Source organism: Hippopotamus amphibius, chromosome 13 (genome assembly GCF_030028045.1).
Source record: "Hippopotamus amphibius kiboko isolate mHipAmp2 chromosome 13, mHipAmp2.hap2, whole genome shotgun sequence".
Taxonomy (NCBI): Eukaryota; Metazoa; Chordata; class Mammalia; order Artiodactyla; family Hippopotamidae; genus Hippopotamus; species Hippopotamus amphibius.
Genome location: NC_080198.1, coordinates 16,949,234 through 16,969,106, shown reverse-complemented (window position 1 = coordinate 16,969,106; position 19,873 = coordinate 16,949,234). Strand labels below are relative to the sequence as shown.

At 43.1% G+C, this 19,873-nt stretch overlaps 1 protein-coding gene across 1 annotated transcript in view; it reads right to left on the bottom strand.

Moving 5' to 3' along the window:
- The window catches only part of PDZRN3 (PDZ domain containing ring finger 3), a 236,397-nt gene that overhangs the window by 6,475 nt on the left and 210,049 nt on the right, over nucleotides 1-19,873 (bottom strand). The window contains exons 5-7 of the mRNA XM_057706114.1: nucleotides 15,186-15,273; nucleotides 1,507-1,605; nucleotides 310-372 (exon numbers count right to left, since the gene is read on the bottom strand). Coding sequence (XP_057562097.1) covers nucleotides 310-372; nucleotides 1,507-1,605; nucleotides 15,186-15,273 — 250 coding nt within the window. The remainder of the gene's footprint in view (nucleotides 1-309; nucleotides 373-1,506; nucleotides 1,606-15,185; nucleotides 15,274-19,873) is intronic.

Below are 19,873 nucleotides of genomic sequence, written 5' to 3'. Positions count from 1 at the left end.
CCCAAAGAGAAGGAAAGGAAAGGAGATGAGCTGGCGCGTGTGCTGTAAAGCACTGGGGCAGCTTCCCTGTTTAGATGGGCGCCTCTCTCCAGGGCGTCCTATTTGTCTCAGGCCTCAGCACACCCTGTTGCCTGGTAGTTTCCATACAGCTTGTACCTCAGTCATTAACTTGTCTGGCCTCACTGCACATCTGCTTTTGTGACCCCTGTTGGTTAACGTCTGCATTTTCAACCCTAAAGCTAGTATTAGAACTGGTCTGTTCTTTAGTGATACACAGAGGATGAGGCTGCTGGTTGGAAGCTGCCCTACCTGGATAATGCGGTCTCCTTCTCGGATGCGCCCATCCTTGGCCGCGATGCTGTTCGGGTCGATCTGAAACACACAGCAGGCATCTCAGCGCTGAGTGGATCACAAAAATAAACAACGGCCCTTTCCAAAGTCTGCCTCTAACACACAGTGGTGCTCGTCCCTCTGTTTTTGTCTTGCACGGAAATAAACAAGACTTAGTGTCCTGCAAAGAGAGCCAAACATAGACTGATGTGTTTGCAAGCCCTCTCCAGGCCTTGTTCCTGGATCCTTGCACGGCAACCCTGCTACACAGCCGTGTGCACAGACCCTGGTGACCTGAGGAAATGGAGAGGCACAGCTGACTTTTGTTCCAGGCACAGGAATGAAAATCAAAAGTGTGCTGAAGAAGACGTTAAAGGGTACCCTTCATTATGTTGGCTAGCAACCACATCTCAATTACTTTACCACATGTGTGTGTTACATTTTGGACAGTAACTTTAACAATGAAATATAATTGAGACAAGTGGGATTGAGTTTGGAAGCGATAAGCCCAGATGCAGTAAGGATGGACCAGCTTAAGCTTGGTGGACGAAGTAGACGCAAAGGGATAATTACGCAGCCTACACACATCCCTTGCTTCATCCCATAGAGAGAGATTTTATGTCCTGACCAAAATGGGGTTTATGCGCTTGCAAAGATGGCAGTGCATGGTAAGGCCTCCATCCTGAGAGCACTTGCTTTGCATTGTCTTCTCTGGGAAGATCAAAATAGCTTCCACCTGTGTACTTTGACGTTGCACTGAACTTATGTGAATTCAACGATACACACTCCACCAAAGGGAAAAAAAAAAAAGAGAAACAGATACAGAAATGCTTGAAAAAGTGCAAATGATTCCCTCCGCATCCCATTCAGTGAACACAAGATGGGAACTGTGAATCTGCTTTTCCCTCGGGGTTGAACACAGAAAACTCTGTGAACGGCTCCATTTTATGGCTGGTTTGCAGGCTGCTGGAGGGTAATTTTGCCTTATGTGCTGACATTAGAACTTAACCCCTATGTAAAGATGTAACTCCACGGAGTATGATAAAGGGGACAAAGAAATCTGTCTTTCCAAAGACATCTCAATGAGCCAGAGTTAAGCTTGCTTAACACGTAAAAGGGAGGGAAAAAGAAACTCTCGCTCTTGCCATGACAGTTATAAAAAAGGAACCTTGATACCTCGCTTATATAAATCCCAATGTCATCTTCGTCGTCCGTCCGGTAGCACACTGTGAGGCCCAGCTTGTCCTGGCTGTTCATTCTGTAGAGATCCACTTCCTAGACAAAGAAAGGGCATTCCCAGTGAGACTCGGGCAGGCAGGGAGGGCTGGGAGGACGTCGAATGCTTTAAAAACATTTTGCTTAAATGACGAACCGGATTTCTTTGCATTTGACGTGGGCAGAGCGGTTAACTTACTAAACAAAAAGTGATTATGGACATGGGATCAATGCCCAGGGCATTTCTGACCTTTCAGTCAATATAAAGTCATTTTGAAAATAGTTATTTTATTGATCCGCAAAAGAAAAATTGCCCGTATTTCACTCAGCCTCAAGACTTCTGGGGCCGGGCTTTTAAAAAGCATTCTTTCAATGTCTGCCACAAACGTGAATATTTCCAAACCCGAAACCATCCAGCCATTTCAGTACAAATGTTTCCAATGTGTTTGGTTAGATTATTTCACGTTGCGTTCCCTTAATATGCACAGTAATAGAACTTGCAAACAGATTACACATAAATTGATCCAAGGAAGGAGGGTAACGTGATAGCACGCAATTAATGCTTTCCACAACAGCTGTGATATTTACAGTCGAGAAATTAGTTTCAGCTGCTATTACAGCAAATTAAATAAGATAAAAGCAAAGCGAGCCCAAATGCGAGACACATGGGCACAGGGAACGCCACTGCATTTGCCAATGAGTCTGAACTTCGGAATGAAGTCAGAACTCGGAAAACTGTTGGAGCCTTGGGAGGAAGTGGCGTGGTTCTCTGAAGGCGTTCACAGGCCAAGTCGCCCTTTCCACCCACACTGCCGACCACCCACGCGAGACTCTGCAGCACGAAACGACAGGCGTATTTGAAGGGCCACCTGATAATCGGTTCTCAGGCAGACCCCTGGTCCAGTGTTTAGTTAGCTGTTTGCCAGCCAGCAGGAGCTCTGAGATGGGGTCTGTCTCTGGGAATATCTCCTCTCTCCTGGTTCCTCTTGGATGCTGGGTAAGGACACAGTTATTGTTGTGGTAAAGCTCAAAGCAGTTATGTAGCAGATACTTATGGAACCCTCCCCAATACCATGGATACTTTCTAGTAGTCAGAAGGACAGGAGGTGCAAAGGCCCTGGGGCCAGGAGGGCTGAAGGCCTGTGAGCAAGGAAGAGAGAAGCGGGCTGAGCATGGTCAGGCGGTGGGGCCAATAGGCCAGCGTGGGGAGCTTGGATTATATTTCAACATCACGGGAAGCCTTGAAAACCTTTTAAGTGCAGACTGCCATGATCTGGTTGATCTTTTCAGCAGTCTTTCTGGCTGACGTGTGGAGTATGATGTGGTGGTGAGGAGCTGGGGCTCTGAAGACAGGCTGACCTGTGTGCAGACCCCAGCTCTGGCTCTTTCCAGCAGCTTCATCATGGGGTTTCGTGGGCTTGTTGCTATATCTAAGCCTGTTTCCTCACTAGCGCATGTCATCCTTCCACTTGGACAGGGTGAAGAGAGGCCCAGACGAGACCTGCTGAGCTCTCAGCACAGTACCTGAACCAGAGAAAGTCCACAGAAAGCTGCAGTGTAATCATTCCGTGCAGGTAGTTTGTCGCCTCAAGTCACAGCAGTTGTCTGTAGCCGAATGTGTCTATTTCTCACGTGCTCCCACCCCCAAGATAATTTTATTTTCTGAACACTGACATGTTAATTAATTCAATGACTTCCTCATTATAGCTTTAGCAATCTGGCATATTTCCCTTCAATGAAATCCCATTAATTTCTGATACTTTTGTTCAGTTGGATGGAAATTTCCTTTCTCGTGTTTTGAGAAGACAACTAAGCAGTCATAGAGCTAGCATGAGTTTAACCACGAGGGCACATTCTTTCCAGATACTTTGGAAAAAACCCATCTGCATACCACAAATACACTAGTCCCCCATCATTCTTATGTTTCAAATGCATGCCCAAGTCTCTGTCTCAGGTTACACCTCATCTGGGGACAGGCAAAAGGGATGACTTTCTCTGTTTTGGCCCTTCCTAACAGGTAGCGTAAATCCACGGAATTTCACAATTACTTGTTTGGGTCCAAACGCACCTCTGCAGCCCCACTGCTGCCACAAGAGCCCTGGCTTCACAGTGGAAGCCAGCTGGTTCTGGAACGAGTTCACATACAGTCAAAGCAGAGAGAAGGATAATTGGAGAGGTTGTAAGAAGACAAGTTAGAAAGACAATGAATATTGTGATACGACTTTTACCGGAATAAAAATGATAATACAGGTTATAGTTTTCACTGAATGACTGGCCACCAAGGTGAACAGCTCTTAAGAAAGGTCAAAAGATACCAGAGCTCCATTGGGTTCACTCTAATATGACTCAGAGTTTGCCTCAAGGTTATGACGAGGTAAGCGCAGAAACTGAGGGCAGTGTTTAGAAATTTGTATGGCACTTAGACGCTGTCATGATAGCCAAGGGTAAGATTAGCAGACTTGTCTCACTGACCAAGGCATAAGCCTGGGTCAGGTATTGTTGACCTGAAGTGACAAGGGGTGAGCCACAGAGCCATGCATGGTAGGATCACGTATTGGTCAGTGACATGTTAAAAATTAAACCATCTGGCTAACCTGGTCCCCCTGGTCTTTCACCACTGATAGTCTGAGAAGCATGACTCTGTAATACACATCTAGAATTAAGGGCTCCATTTAAGAGCCCAGGAAGTGAAAAGTCTGGAACTGATGTCTTGGGGAAAAAAGCAGCATGATGTACTAGGAGTATTCAAGTAGGAAAAAGGAAGACATAAGGAATGTGATGGATGAAGGTCTGATATGTAAAAAAGAGACTACATTCATTTGGCCTAGTACCAGATGTGTAGGCAGTCTGATATGTACAATCAATATGATTTGGATCAAAACCTAACTTGAAAAGCATTTCTACTCTATTTTTTGTCAATATTTTGATTGACAGATATTTGAAGAACTACCAAGCTATTAAAGTGGACATTAATTAGTTCACGTTGCTACTGCTGGGATGATTTTTTTCCCTGTACTTTTCCCTTCTGATTCTTCTAGTTTCTTGCAACAGACCTATTACTTTTATAACCAGAGAGAAAACTTTCTTAGAACAAAATGTCAGGCTGGCATGGAAGATATCCTAAAATATTTGTTGCTTTAAAGTATTTTCACCTGAATCACTGATAATTAATCAAGAACAGTATCTTATATTCTTCCTTCTTAAACACTTCTTATAGGCTGCCATGGACCCCATACGTGGTTAAAAATTAGTCATAGATTCCCCATATTGTTCGGACTTATGTTACATATAATACATGATGGTGAAAGAAGACTTTTTTTGCCTGGTAGAGAAGAGGTTCTGATTACCAGGTCTGGTTGCGGTTACTGATACTCTGAAAACAACACTTCCTCACTATAGCAGAATGATATAGAGCCCCACAGTGCACTGAGCCTTTAAATCCCACTGCAAATTTTCCCAAGACAGACTGCCATGGGGACAGTCACATTCTCACTTCTGAAGGACCTGACTTAAAACCTGCAGAGGCCAAGTGACATTCTTGCTGTGGAAGAGACGCCCAGGCCTGGCTCCAGCCTGAGGCACACGCTATGTGTCAGGGAAGCTCATGGGAGGAGCCAACTCCAATCTGAAACTCTCACCTGAGTATGTCCAAGCCCCAACCCCCAACCCATTCCAGTTGGCTGCGAAGCACAACTCTAGGACTTGATCTCTAAATCAGACTTAAGAAGAGGAGTGCAATTCCACTTTAAGGGCAGTCCTCTAGGAGCCACTTTCTATCTTGGAAATGATCTGGTTCTAAAAAGGATGAGTGGTACTGGATACATAGATGCCGGTAAAGCACACTGTCATCATTCATAAAGTACGGGGTATTATTCTGGGGTTCACTCTAGGTGTGTACTTGACACTGATGTTAAGATGGCATGGGCTATAATATTTCCTTGTGTTATCTGGATCCTCTTGGGAACTCTAAAAGTTGGAGAAGCGTCCCTTAGAAGGCACATGAGGACAGAGGCAAGATGGTGGAGTAGAAGGATGTGAGCTCACTGCTTCCTACGAAAATATCAAAATCATAACTAACTGCTAAACAACCATCAACAACAACAACCAAAAGCGGAAATCTACCAAAAAGATATTCTATATCCAAAGACAAAGAAGCCACAACAAGATGGTAGGAGAGAGTGCAACTACTATAAAGTCAAATCCCATACCCACCAGGTGGGCGACTGACTAACTGGAAAATAATTATACCACTGAAGTTCTCCCACAGGAGTGAAAATTCTGAGTTCTACATCAGGCTCTTCAGCCTGAGGGTCTGCTTACTAGAGGAAGGAGCCCTCAGAGAATCTGGCTTTGAAGGCCAGCAGGATTTGACCACAGGAATTCCTGCAACTTAAAAGGACTACAGGTAATGGAAACGCCACCCATGGAGGGTACACTCAGGGTCTAGTGCGCACCAGGAGCCAGGGGAAAAAAGCAGTGACTTCATAAGAGACTGGGCCAGACCTACCTGCTAGTATTGGAGGGTCTCCTATGGAAGTGTGGGGTGGCGGTGTGGCTGTGGCTCACTGTGGGGGCAAAGACACTGGTGGTGGCAGTTCTGGGGAGTACTCACTGGTGTGAGCCCTCCTGGAGGCTGCCATTTTCTTACTAAGTCCTGGTACCACCCAACAGCCTGCAGGCTCCAGTTCTCAGATGCTTCAGGCCAAACAACCAACAGGGCAGGAACACAGCCCCACCCAACAGCAGACAGGCTGCATAAGTCTTGCTGAGCCCACAGCCCTCTAGACACGCCCCTTGGCATGGCTCTGCCTGCCAGAAGGACAAGACCCAGTTCCACCCACCAGTGGGCAGGAACCAGTCTCTCCCACCAGACAGCCTACACAAACCTCTTAGAAAGCCTCATCCAACAGGGGGTCGACAGCAGAAGCAACAAAAACTACAACCCGGCAGTCTGGAACAGAAACCATAATCACAGAAAGTTAGACAAAATGAGAAAGCAGAGGAATATGTCCCAGATGAAGGAACAAGATAAAACCCCAGAAGAATAAGTGAGCTGGAGATGGGCAAATCTACCCAGAAAAGAATTCGGAGTGATGATAGTAAAGATTATCCAAGATCTCAGAAAAAGAATGGAGGCACAGATCGAGAAGATGCAAGAAATGTTTAACAAACACCGAGAAGAACTAAAGAACAGACTGAGATGAACCATACAGGAACTGAAATGAAAAATACACCATAAGGAACAAATAGGAGAACAGCTGAGGCAGAAGAACAGATAAGTGAACTGGAACACAGAATGGTGGAAATCACTGCTGTGGAACAGAATAAAGAAAAAAGAATAAAAAGAAAGGAGGACAGTCTCAGAGACCTCTGGGACAACATTAAAATGCACCAACATTCACATTATAGGGGTCCCAGAAGGAGAAGAGAGAGAGAAAGGACCTGAGAAAATATTGGAAGAGTTAATAGCTGAAAAATTCCCTAACATGGGAAAGGAAACAATCACCAAGTCCAGTAAGTGCAGAGAGTCCCAGGCAGGATAAACCCAAGGAGAACACACCAAGACACACAGTAATCAAACTGACAAAAATTAAAGATAAAGAAGATATTAAAAGCAACAAGGGAAAAGCAACAAATAACAAACAAGGGAATTCCCATAAGGTTATCAGCTGATTTCTCAGCAGAAACTCTGCAGGCCAGAAGGGAGTAGCATGATATATTTAAAGTGATGAAAAGGAAGAACCTACAACCAAGAATACTCTACCCATCAAGGCGCTCATTCAGATTTGATGCACCACCAGACCAGCTTTGCAACAAATGCTAAAGGAACTTCTCTAAGTAGAAAAGAAAAGGTCACAACTAGAAACAAAAAAGTGAGGAATGGAAAAACTCTTCAGTAAAGGCAAACATACAGTAAAGGCAGGAAATCATCCACACACAAATATGATATGAAAACCAGTGATTGTGAGGACAGCACAAATGCAGGATATTGGAAATGCATTTGAAATTAAAAGACCAGCAACTTAAAACAATCTTGTTTATATAGAGGCTGCTATATCAAAACCTTATGGTAACTGCAAACTGAAAATCTACGATAGATACACACACACACAAGACAAAAGAATCCAAACACAACAGTAATGTTAATCATCCAATCACAAGAGAACAAAAGAGGAAGCGAAGAAAAAAGACCTACAAAAACAAACCCAAAACAACTAACAAAATGGCAGTAAGAATATATATATTGATAATTACTTTAAATGTAAATGGATTAAATGCTCCAATCAAAAGACACAGACTGGCTGAATGGATACAAAAACAAGACCCATATATATGCTGTCTACAGGAGACTCACTTCAGACCTAGAGACACATACAGACTGAAAGTGAGGGGATGGAAAAAGGTATTCCCTGCAAATGGAAATCAAAAGAAAGCTGCAGTAGCAATACTCATATCAGACAAAATAGACTTTAAAATAAAGACTGTTATAAGAGACAAAGAAGGACACTAAATAATTATCAGTGGGTCAATTCAAGAAGAATATATGACAGTTGTAAATATATTTATGCAGCCAACATAGGAGCACCTCAATATATAAGGGAAATACTACCAGCCATAAAAGGAGAAATCGAAAGTAGTACAATAATAGTCAGGGACTTTAACACCCTACTTTCATCAATGAACAGATCATCCAGGCAGAAAATCAATAAGGCAACAGAGGCCTTAAAAGACACATTAGACCAGCTGGACTTAATTAATATTTATAGAGCATTCCATCCAAAAGCAGCAGAATACACGTTCTTCTCGTGCACATGGAACATTCTCTGGGATTGATCACATGCTGGGCCACAAAGCGAGCTTTGGTAAATTTAAGAAAACAAATCATATCAAGCATCTTTTCCAACCACAACACTATAAAACTAGAAAGCAAGTACAGGAAAAAAACTGGAGAAAAACACAAACACGTGGAGGCTAAACAATACGCTACTACACAACCAATGGATCCCTGAAGAAATCAAAGAAGGAAATAAAGAAATACCTGGAGACAAATGAAAATGAAAGCACAATGATCCAAAACATATGGGAAGCAGCAAAAGCAATTCTAAGAGGGTAGTTTATAGCATTACAACCTCACCTCAGTAAACAAGAAAAATCTCAAATAAACAGCCTAAGCTTACACCTAAAGCAACTATGGAAAGAAGAACAAACAAAACCCAAAGTTAGTAGAAGGAAAGATATAAAGATCAGAGCAAAATTAAATGAAATAGAGATGAAAAAAACAAAAGAAAAAAAAAAAACAGCTGGTTCTTTGAAAAGATAAACAAAATTGATAAACCTTTAGCCAGACTCATCAAGAAAAAAACGGAGTGCTCAAATCACTAAAATTAGAAATGAAAAAGAAGTTACAATTGACACCACAGAAACACAAAGGATCACAAGAGACTGATACAAGGAACTACATGCCAAAAAAATGGACAACCTAGAAGAAACGGAAAAATGCTTAGAAAGGTACAACCTTCCAAGACTGAACCAGGAAGAAACAGAAAATATGAGCAGGCCAATCACAAGCACAGAAATTGAAACTGTGATTAAAAATCTTCAAACAAACAAAAGTCCATGACCAGATGGCTTTAAATGAAGAGTCAATACAATCCCTATCAAATTACCAATGGCATTTTTCACACAACTAGAACAAAAAATCTGAGAATTTGTATGGAGACACAAAAGACCCTGCATAGCCAAAGCAATCCTGAGAAAGAAAACCAGAGCTGGAGGACTCAGGCTCCCTGACTTCAGACTATACTACAAAGCTACAGTCATCAAAACACTATGGTACTGGCACAAAAACAGAAATATAGATCAATGGAACAGGATAGAAAGCCCAGAGATAAACCCATGCACCTATGGTTAATAAATCCATGACAAAGAAGGCAAGACTATACAATGGAGAAAAGACAATCTCTTCAATAAATGGTGCTGGTAAAACTGGACAGCTACATGTAAAAAATGAAATTAGAAAGTCTTTAACACCATACTCAAAAATAAACTCAAAAATAAACTCAAAATGGATTACAGACCTAAATATAAGACCGAACACTATAAACTCTTAGAGGAAAACACAGGCATGACACTCTTTGACATAAATCGCAGCAGTATCTTTTTTGATCCATCTCCTAGAGTAATGGAAATAAAAATAAATAGGACGTAATTAAACTCAAAAACTTTTGCACATCAAAGGCAACCATAAACAAAACGGAAAGACAACCCACCGAACGGGAGAAAATCTTTGCAAACCATGTGATCAACAAGGGGTTAATCTCCAAAATTTACAAACAACTCATGTAGTTTCATATCAAAAAAACAAACAACCCAATCAAAAAATGGGCAGAAGACCTACATACACATTTTTCCAAAGGAGACATACAGATGGCCAAGAGGCACTTGAAAAGATGCTCAGCATCGCCAATTATTAGAGAAATGCAATCAGAACTACAATGAGATATTACCTCGCACCAGTCAGAATGGCTAGCATCAAAAAGTCTACAAACAATAAATGCTGCAGAGAGTGTGGAGAAAAGGGAACTTGCCTACACTGTTGGTGGGAATGTAAATTGGTATGGCCACTACGGAGAACAGTATAGAGGTTCCTTAATAAACTAAAAATAGAGCTACCATAGGATCCAGCGATTCCACTCATGGGCATATATCAGGAGAAAAACATGGTTCAAAAAGATACATGCACCCCAGTGTTCACTGCAGCACTGTTTACAGTAGCCAAGACACGGAAGCAACCTACATGTCAGTACACAGATGAATGGATAAAGAAGATGCGGTGCATATATACAATGGAATATTATGCAGCCATTAAAAAGAATGAAATACTGCCATTTGCAGCAACATGGATGGACCTGGAAATTATCATACTAAGTGAAGTAAGCAGATGGAGAAAGACAAATATCATATGATACTGCTTGTATGTGGAATCTAAAAAGAATGACACAAAGGATCTTATTTACAAAATAGAAACAGACTCACAGATTTAGAGAATGAACTTATGGTTACCAGAGGGGAGGGGTGCGGAGGAGTGATAGATTGGGAGTCTGGGATTGACATGTACACACTGCTCTATTTAAAATGGATAACCAACAAGGACCTACTGTAGAGCACAGAGAACTTGGCTCAATATTCTGTAATTACCTAAATGGGAGAAGAGTTTGAAAAAGAATAGATACTTTTATATGTATTATTGAAACACTCTGCTGTATACCTGAAACTAACACAACATTGTTAATCAACTATGCTCCTATATAAAATGAAAATTTTTAAAAATTAAAACAAAGATTTACAGTAGAAAAAAATTAAACAAATTCAGAAAAGTATAAAGAAGGGAATAATCATTTATATTCTTATCACCCAGAATTAAACATGGCTACTCTCTTGGTTTAAAAAAAAAAAGGCACACCATATGACTTAGTTGTGGTCCCTCCATTTCCAGGGGATGCTTGTATATCATAGAGAAGAGCCTCGTTGCTAATAGCTAAGCAAAGGGTGAACTATAAGAGGTTTTCAGAAGCTCTGGAAACACATCACTGTAAGACCTGAAACTGTCTTGGGATCTGTATAGATTTAGGTTTTACCTTGGCTGCTCATAAAGATTTCAGTAATGCAACAGTAGTTGAATTGCGCACTGAAGGGCTGTGTCTAGCCTTATATACAGTGCATGGTAGGTGCTCAATAAAACTGAATGAATTACTTTGAGATTCCAAGGCAGACTAAATATTCAACAGAAAAATAAACTTGGCTTTGCCATCAGCAAGCCAGGCTGCCCTAGGAAAGTCACACTTCTCTGAAACTGCTCAGCTATTCTACCCTCTTATCCCCAGAGACAGTATTTTGGGGCTCAGTGGAAACTGCAGTTCCTCAAACTTATTGGGTGGTTTGCAAATTTTCAACACATGATTCTCACTCCAAGCTAGAGGTAGAGCCTTACACAACTGAGCACATCACGGAAAGCATAGAGGTCATCAATACATATCTGTGTGATGATGGAGGTAAGATTGCAAAGAAGACCATTAATCAAACTGGTATGAATAATGTATGACCATTATCTAGATTACAGCTTTCCCGCCACTGGTATCCTATTGCTTACTGGTTTAGATGGACTGCTGGATAAAAATGAACAGCTAAGCCTGACATTTTAGATGAAATTGAAACGACAGCTCAATTAAGAAAAGTAAGGGGGCCATCCACCTTGGTTGATTCAAGCTTTCTGTTTCAGCGACAGCCACTTTAATCAGAGGGCGTCCCAGAGACTAATTTCAATGGCTTTATTCACCTCTAGGAAGACTGGTCACTGAAGCATAACTCTAAGACCTTATTGATCCAGAACTGCTGTGCATATTTCTTGAAATCATCTCCACACCTTTTCTACCTATGCATGGTGCTGTGGGGGATGTAGAAATACCTCTAAAAAAGACTGCACTCTCCTTCTTCAAGGACCTTAAATTTGAGATTGGGTAATAAGGCATCTATTCCTTTATTCATCAGATGTTTCTTGGGTGCCTACCATCTGCCCGGCACTGTCTGAACAGGAGCCTAAGTAGGAAGTGGCCCTGCTGGGGGAGAGGTGCTTTAGACAGAGCAGTAGGGAAGCTTCTCTGGAAATGAGCCACACTGAGCTTGGCCAGGATCTGGGGGGATAAGATAAGAGCAGGGGGATGGTTCTGGTTGCAGATGGCAGAAGAAGAATGGTCAAGTGCTGATGAAACTGGTAGGGTGGTGAGGAGGCCGACTTGGCGAGGGCAGGGCAGACTAAGGAAGGTTCCCCGGAGGAGCCCTGGTGCTGGGCCTTGGAGGCTCAAGAAAAATGTATGGGTTGGCTGGGGCAGCCTGCATTACCTCCAAGATGGGCTCAATTCCCTTGTGAGCTACTGAGGTTACGCTATGAAACCAGGTTTGGAGATCATTTTTTAAAAAAATGGATCCCACATCTATTTTTATTTTATTTTATTCTTTGGCCATGCCACATCACTTGCGGGATCTTAGTTCCCTGACCAGGGATGAAACCTGGGCCCTCGGGAGTGAAAGCGTGGAGTCCTAACCACTGGACCACCAGGGAATTTCCTGGAGATCATTTTCGTCCCTCTGCTGAGAGTGTAGCTTTCCTTTCCTTTCTGGTCTCAAAATGACATCATCAAGACACAACATAGGTAACGGCAGTTTCACAGCCCAGCTAGGATGCTACTGATGAATCAACTGGGAAATTAAAACAATAGACTAAGGGAAAAAAAGCCTCCTTCAGACGTCTATTTTCTGTCTTAATTGCCTACAGGAAGATCCAGAGCACGTGTTAGACCCCTGGGTATACTTGGGTGTAATCCTTTTAGCGCTAAACAGCTTCACAATAACAGGGATTTGACACTTACCTAAATATGATCATTTTGTGTACTTTAAAAAAGAGAGAACATCTGTTTTTCTCTGTGCATTTGCTTCCATAATATCCCCAAACACTCATATATTTTCCTCCTATATAATATCCATGGAACTAGTTATTTTTCGAAAGGTGCGGACGTTGATCTCATTCTTCAACTTACGTGATGAGAGGTGGGCTGAGATTGGCCCCATTCTTCACAGCAAGCCTGAGTGGGGGGATGCAACAGGCCGACGGAACCTAGCAGCGGTGGACTGTTGACGGGTCTGATAAATCTCTCGAGGAAGCAGGGATGATGCTGTATGCCATTCCCCCAGGAAACCGGATCTCCTTCAGAAGCCTCAGCTCTCGGCCATGCTGCTGTTCATTAACCTTCTCTAACTGACCGGGCTACCTTCCAAAGATGTGCCTCCGAAACAGAGCCTTCCTGGAGGTACAGACACTGTTCTCTCCCAGAGATTCCCTCCTTGTGAGCAGCCACGGGAAGAATCTACCTGAGTCTTGACCTCAGATCTTAGGACGGGCAGCTCATCCAAAACCAGCAGGGTCACTTTATGAGACAGTGCTTAGTTAACAGACGTAACCTGGTGACATCTAAGCTGCTATAAATAAAAGTCCAAATGTAAAAGCAGCCTTCCTGCCTGGTGTGGACTCGCGGTACTTCATGAAAACTGCTCAGAGAAGCTACAGACGGAGAATGGCCACAGTTTGGTTTTCGAGATGAAAAGCTCATGTCTAAGCTAATGGCTTATGAGCCAAAGAGACTCTGAGCTCCTTAAGGGCAGGCAGGGTGATGACTCCCTGATATTGCCTATCTAGTGCCAAACACGATATTTCATATCTCAGATGCTCAGTAACAGCAGGTGAGCAGAAATGAATATAAGCACATGCATGCAGAGTCTCTCTGTGCTTCCTATTTATGAAAAGGAAGAAGCCTGAGCAGAGTCTTGAGTGTCCACCAGGGGCTTAGTCATCTCTAGTCCATGGGACTTCACTCTGCAAGGACGGTGTGGGTGGTATTAAGAGGCTCAGAGGCACAGCTTCACACCACAGTGAAGGAAGTGCACAGAGCCTCAATCGTGTGACCCAAGGGCAAATGGAAGCCTGGGCTTCTTTACCTGGGCCCATGGCCTCCAGGTCAGGGCCCCTGGAACTTGTGCACTGAAGCACCCGGGGATCTTAGTAAAATGCAGATTCTGATTCGGTAGGTCTGAGGGCCCAGATTCTGCATTTCTCACCGTCCTTCAGGTGCTGCTGTCCCAGTCTTTGCAACCACACGTTGCATAACAAGGCTCTAGGGAGGTGTTTCAGAATGGCCCGCTCCTGCCAAAAGCAAGATGCTCTCAGTTCACGTGGAGAAAGTTACTTCCTTTAGGAAGACAGACTCAGTTTGGGCTAGTCTTAACACTTCTTTGACACTAGCCTATTTCCTCAGATAAAGTGAAAGGGAGCAGGAGATAGTGGAGAGCATGGGCTGCAGACACTGGTACCCCGGCAGGTACCAGTGACGAGCGCCAGGATGTAATAACACGGCCTCATGTCCGCTGTCTTACTGTATGCCATCTTCTATTCACGGCAATTGGTGCGGATTTTCTGCCTGAGCCAGCGATACAGCATTTCCTTTAAAATTTACCTTACTTTACATGAGTTGTGTTGAGTGAAAGGGAAAGAAAAAGCAAACAGTGGTTCTGGTGTATCAGATGTAACAAAACAACTGTAAGGCAGAGTGGGCCAAACTGGGCAGATACTGTGGGAGCTCAGTTGACCCTCCAGAAATCACACGCAAACTCTTAGAGACGGGAGCATTTTTCCAGGGAGAAACCACAGCTTCCGTCGGATTCTCAAAGTTCTCAGAAACTAAGATGGAGCTAAAGAATCCACTGCTGTAAAGTTAACTAAATACCAAAGACTTACAAAGTCTACACCCTCCTCCAAAAATCTAGCTCCTGAGATATTTGGTAGCTTTTTAAAGACCTCTGCTTTGTCACAATGATCATCAAAAAGCAGTCCTGTCCTGTAAAGGTTATTAAATAGCCCTTGTTGCAAAGCAGTGTTCCAGAGAGCTCCAGACACACTGAGAGTGGTTCTTCTAAAAGCAGTCCAGGAGAAGTGGACATTCCATGAGCATCCATCATCTCAACTGATGCTGACAGAGAACTTATTAGCCTTAACAAAGACCGTTAACAAGAGACAAGGGCGTTCTTCTGACCTCCAGCTCCAGCTCCTCCCTGTCCATCTCCTGATGGATGCCTCCAATGTAGTCATTGGGATCGTAGTATTCGTGGGCTGAGGGATGCCTGAAAAAGATGAAAGATCGTTAAGGCCCTGCTTCCAGTTCTAAGTATCTGCTCCCATCACCCCATCACAAAGCCCAGCAGTGCCACCGGGGCTGTTCTCAGAGGCTGAGGTTCTTACTTAGTTCACTTCCCTCTGGTTGTGTTTCCTGGCACAGTCAGGACCTCCCTTGTAATATTTACACCATCTTCGATAAAGCCCATTTCCTTAGGAAGAAGGAGTTCAGATGCAGGTTGAGGGGGAGAGATGAAGTGGGAGGTTGGGGTTAGCAGATGTAAGCTAGTATATATAGGGTGGATAAAGAACAAGGTGCTATTGTATAGCACAGGGAACTATATCCAACATCTTATGATTAAACCATAATGGAAAAAATTATAAAAAAGAATGTATATATATATGTATAACGAATCACTCTGCTGTACAGCAGAAATCAACACAATGTTGTAAATCAACTATATTTCAATAAAGAACTTATTTAAAAAAAAGATGCACGGTGAGAGCAGGACTGGCTTTGCTGCTTCCAGTGACCAACCATTGGCCCACTAGTCATTTGAGTCAATGTGACTAATTTCTAACTCAGTCTCCAGGTAGGAGACAGACTCATATTTAACAGTCATGGCTTCACTGCTAGATTTTGTCTCTGGGGAGAAAAAAGCTCAACTTTATGCAACACTTAAAGATATGTGCCGGCCTCTGACATATGTTCAAAGGGCTGTGACCGAAACTGCTAAGCTGTCATCTAGGAGAGTCTCTTTTCAAACTTTTTTGATGGTTTTGCAACAAGAAATACATTTGACATCGCCCAGCATGTGTACATGTATGTAGAATATGTGCATATATGTAGGCATGTAACGCACATGTGTATATGTGCATATACACACACAGCTAGAAGAAAAGAAGCTTGCATTTCTTTAGGTTAACAATGCACAACACAATTCACACAGCCACCACCTCTCTGGAAACTCTAATGGAACTAATGGAACCTTTTGGAGCAAAGGCAGCGGGGATTATAACATGCTCGGTTAGATCTGCAGCTCGGAAAGGTGTCAGATGTGGACGGAAAGCTTCAGCCTGATTGTTGGCTGGGGACCCAAACTTTCACGTTTTCAAAGGTCAACAGAGCAATCAGTGGGCTCTGGTCCTCTTGCCCAGGCACTTAGCTTTGAAACGACAGATCAGACATGAGCGGTCATTCAAACGAGGGCTAGCTTTCAATTATCTGGACCCACCAGGCAAATATGCTGCCTGCACTTAAGGGGCTGTTAGTACTGAGGATGCTGCTGGAAGGCCTGGGCTTTCAAGCCTCAAGGTAACAACCCCCAGCCAGCCCCGATGCACACTCCTGCTGTCCTCTGACCTTGCAGCCAGAACGGGGACAGCGCTGACCTCTGTACACCTCTGACATTTCTCAAATTGCCCCTTGGGGGAGAGTCATGTCATGCTAACCAGACTTAAGAGGAAATTAAGGGTTTGGCTTCTAGAAAGCCTGTCACGGTGATGGTTCGACACTGAGAGTCAGGAGTAGTCTTAAAGGCCTCATCAATGGGAAAGGCAGTTTGGGTCTAAAATGTCAAATTACTGATTTGAATGATGGTAGCCAGTGAATCATCTGGTTGTTTCCTAGCAACTGGGATGCTCTGGAGTACCATGGTTCAGATCTGGAAGTTGAGGTGGGACAGACCTGCCTTTCAATCCAGCTGCCAGCTTATGTGGAGTAGCAGTGCTGAGGCTGCAGGTCCTCGTGGCATAGAAGGGGCAGTTGTGAGAAATGGGTGAGATGACAGCTGTCTGCATACTGCCTTGTGCACTCTGAGTGTCAGACTCGGGGGCGGGGGAGGAGACCCCCTCCTCTACCTTTACATGCTGTCCACTGCAGCCCAATTCACTTTGTCACGACAGGGGATTTAGACCTGGGTTCTGATGACAGCTAACCATCAGAACCATGGGATGAAAGGCAAACCTCTGTCTAGAATCTGACAGAACAATGGAAATGTGTGCTCACTCCAGCTACTGAGTTACTAATAGAAATCCAGCAGGTATCGCTCAGAGGTTTTCCCTAGAAGAGGTGGAGATGCCCTTTGAAAGAAGGCATCAGGCAATGATCGGAACTGGGAGCAAGATGGGAGGAGGCCGGAGGGACTCTAACATCAGCCAGAGAGGCTAAGAGGAAGCGGACACCTTGTCCACAGCCGTGCAAAATCACAAGCGAAAAGTCACCTTAAAATGGACATCTTTTAAGCCATGGGTCCACCTAAGAAAATTTCCTGCTCTTCACTTTTTTTTTTAACCTCTTTATTGGAATATAATTGCTTTACACTCTTGTACCAGTTTTTGAGGTACACCAAAGTGAATCAGCTGTATTTATACACATATCCCCATATCTCCTCCCTCCCGTGACTCCCTCCTACCCTCCCTGTCCTGGCCCTCTGAAGCATCACCCATCATCGAGTTGATCTCCCTTTGTTATACAGCAACTTCCCATTAGCTATCTATTTTACAGTTGGTAGTGTATATATGTCTATGCTACTCTCTTACTTCGTGTCAACTTCCCCTGTGCCCCCCCCCACCCCAGCCCCGTGTCCTCAAGTCCATTCTCTACATCTGCATCTCCACTCCAGTCCTGTCACTGGGTTCATCAGTACCATTTCTTCAGATTCCATATATATGAGTTCCTGCTCTTCATTTCTGTCCCTACACATTTTATATCAAATCACTAAATTAACAATGGTTGCTGCTATTACTTATCCATGGTGAGAATTTTCTACACATTATTTCATCTAATCCTTCAACCATCCTACGAGATGGGTACTATTATTATCCCATTTTAATAGAGGATATGCAGAAAACTATAAGACACTGATGAAAGAAATCAAAGATGATACAAACAGATGGAGAGATATACCATGTTCTTGGATTGGAAGAATCAACACTGTGAACGTGACTGTACTACCCAAAACAATTTACAGATTCAACGCAATGCCTATCAAATTACCAAGGGCATTTCTCACAGAACTAGAACAAGAAATCTTATGATGTGTATGGAAACGCAAAAGACCCCGAATAGCCAAAGCAATCTTGAGAAGGAAAGATGGAGTTGGTAGAATTAGGCTTCCTGACTTCAAACTATCCTACAAGGCCACAGTGATCAAGACAGTATGGTACTGGCACAAAAATAGGAAGGAAGATCAATGGAACAGAATAGAGAACTCAGAGGGAAACCCAAGCACATATGGGCACCTTATCTTTGACAAAGGAGGCACGAATATACAATGGAAAAAAGACAGCCTCTTCAATAAGTGGTGCTGGGAAAATTGGACAGCAACATGTAAAAGAAAGAAATTAGAACACTTCCTAACACCATACACAAAAATAAACTCAAAATGGATTAAAGACCTACATGTAAGGCCAGACACTATAAACCTCCTCGAGGAAAACATAGGCAGAACACTCTATGACATGCATCAAAGCAAGATCCTTTTTGACCCACCTCCTAGAACAATGGAAATAAAATCAAGAATAAACAAATGGGACCTCATGAAACTTAAAAGCTTTTGCACAGAGAAAGAAACCATCAACGAGACAAGAAGGCAACCCTCAGAATGGGAGAAAATACTTGCCAACAAAGCAACGGACAAAGGATTAATCTCCAAAATATACAAGCAGCTCATGCAGCTTAATACCCAAAAAGCAAATAACCCAATCCACACATGGGTGGAAGACCTAAATAGACATTTCTCCAAAGAAGATATACAGATGGCCAACAAACACATGAAAAGATGCTCAGCATCACTAATTATTAGAGAAATGGAAGTCAAAGCCACAATGAGGTATCACCTCACACTGGTCAGAATGGCCATCATCAAAACATCTAGAAACAATAAATGTTGGAGAGGGTGTGGAGAAAAGGGAACTCTCCTGCACTGTTGGTAGGAATGTAAGTTGGTACAGCCACTATGGAAAACAGTATGGAGGTTCCTTAAAAAACTACAAATAGAACTACCATATGATCCGGTAATCCCATTCCTGGGCATATACCCAGAGAAAACCATAATCCAAAAAGAAACAGGTACCATAATGTTTATTGCAGCATTATTTACAATAGCCAGGACATGGAAGCAACCTAAATGCCCATCAACAGATGAATGGATAAAGAAGATGTGGCACATATATACAATGGAATATTACTCAGCTATAAAAAGGAATGAAATGGAGCTATATGTAAGGAGGTGGATAGACCTAGAGTCTGTCAAACAGAGTGAAGTAAGCCAGAAAGAGAAAAACAAATATTGTATGCTAACTCATATATACGGAATCTAAAAAAAAAAAAGAAAAGGTACTGATGAACCCAGTGACAGGACAACAATAAGGATGCAGATGCAGAGAACAGACTGGAGGACACGGGGTTGGGGGGGTGGGGAGCAAAGGGGAAGCTGGGATGAAGTGAGAGTGTAGCATACACATATATATACTACCAACTGTAAAACAGATAGCTAGTGAGAAGGTGCTGTATAACAAAGGGAGATCAACTCGATGATGGGTGATGCCCTGGAGGGCTGGGACGGGGAGTGTGGGAGGGAGTCACGGGAGGGAGGGGATATATGT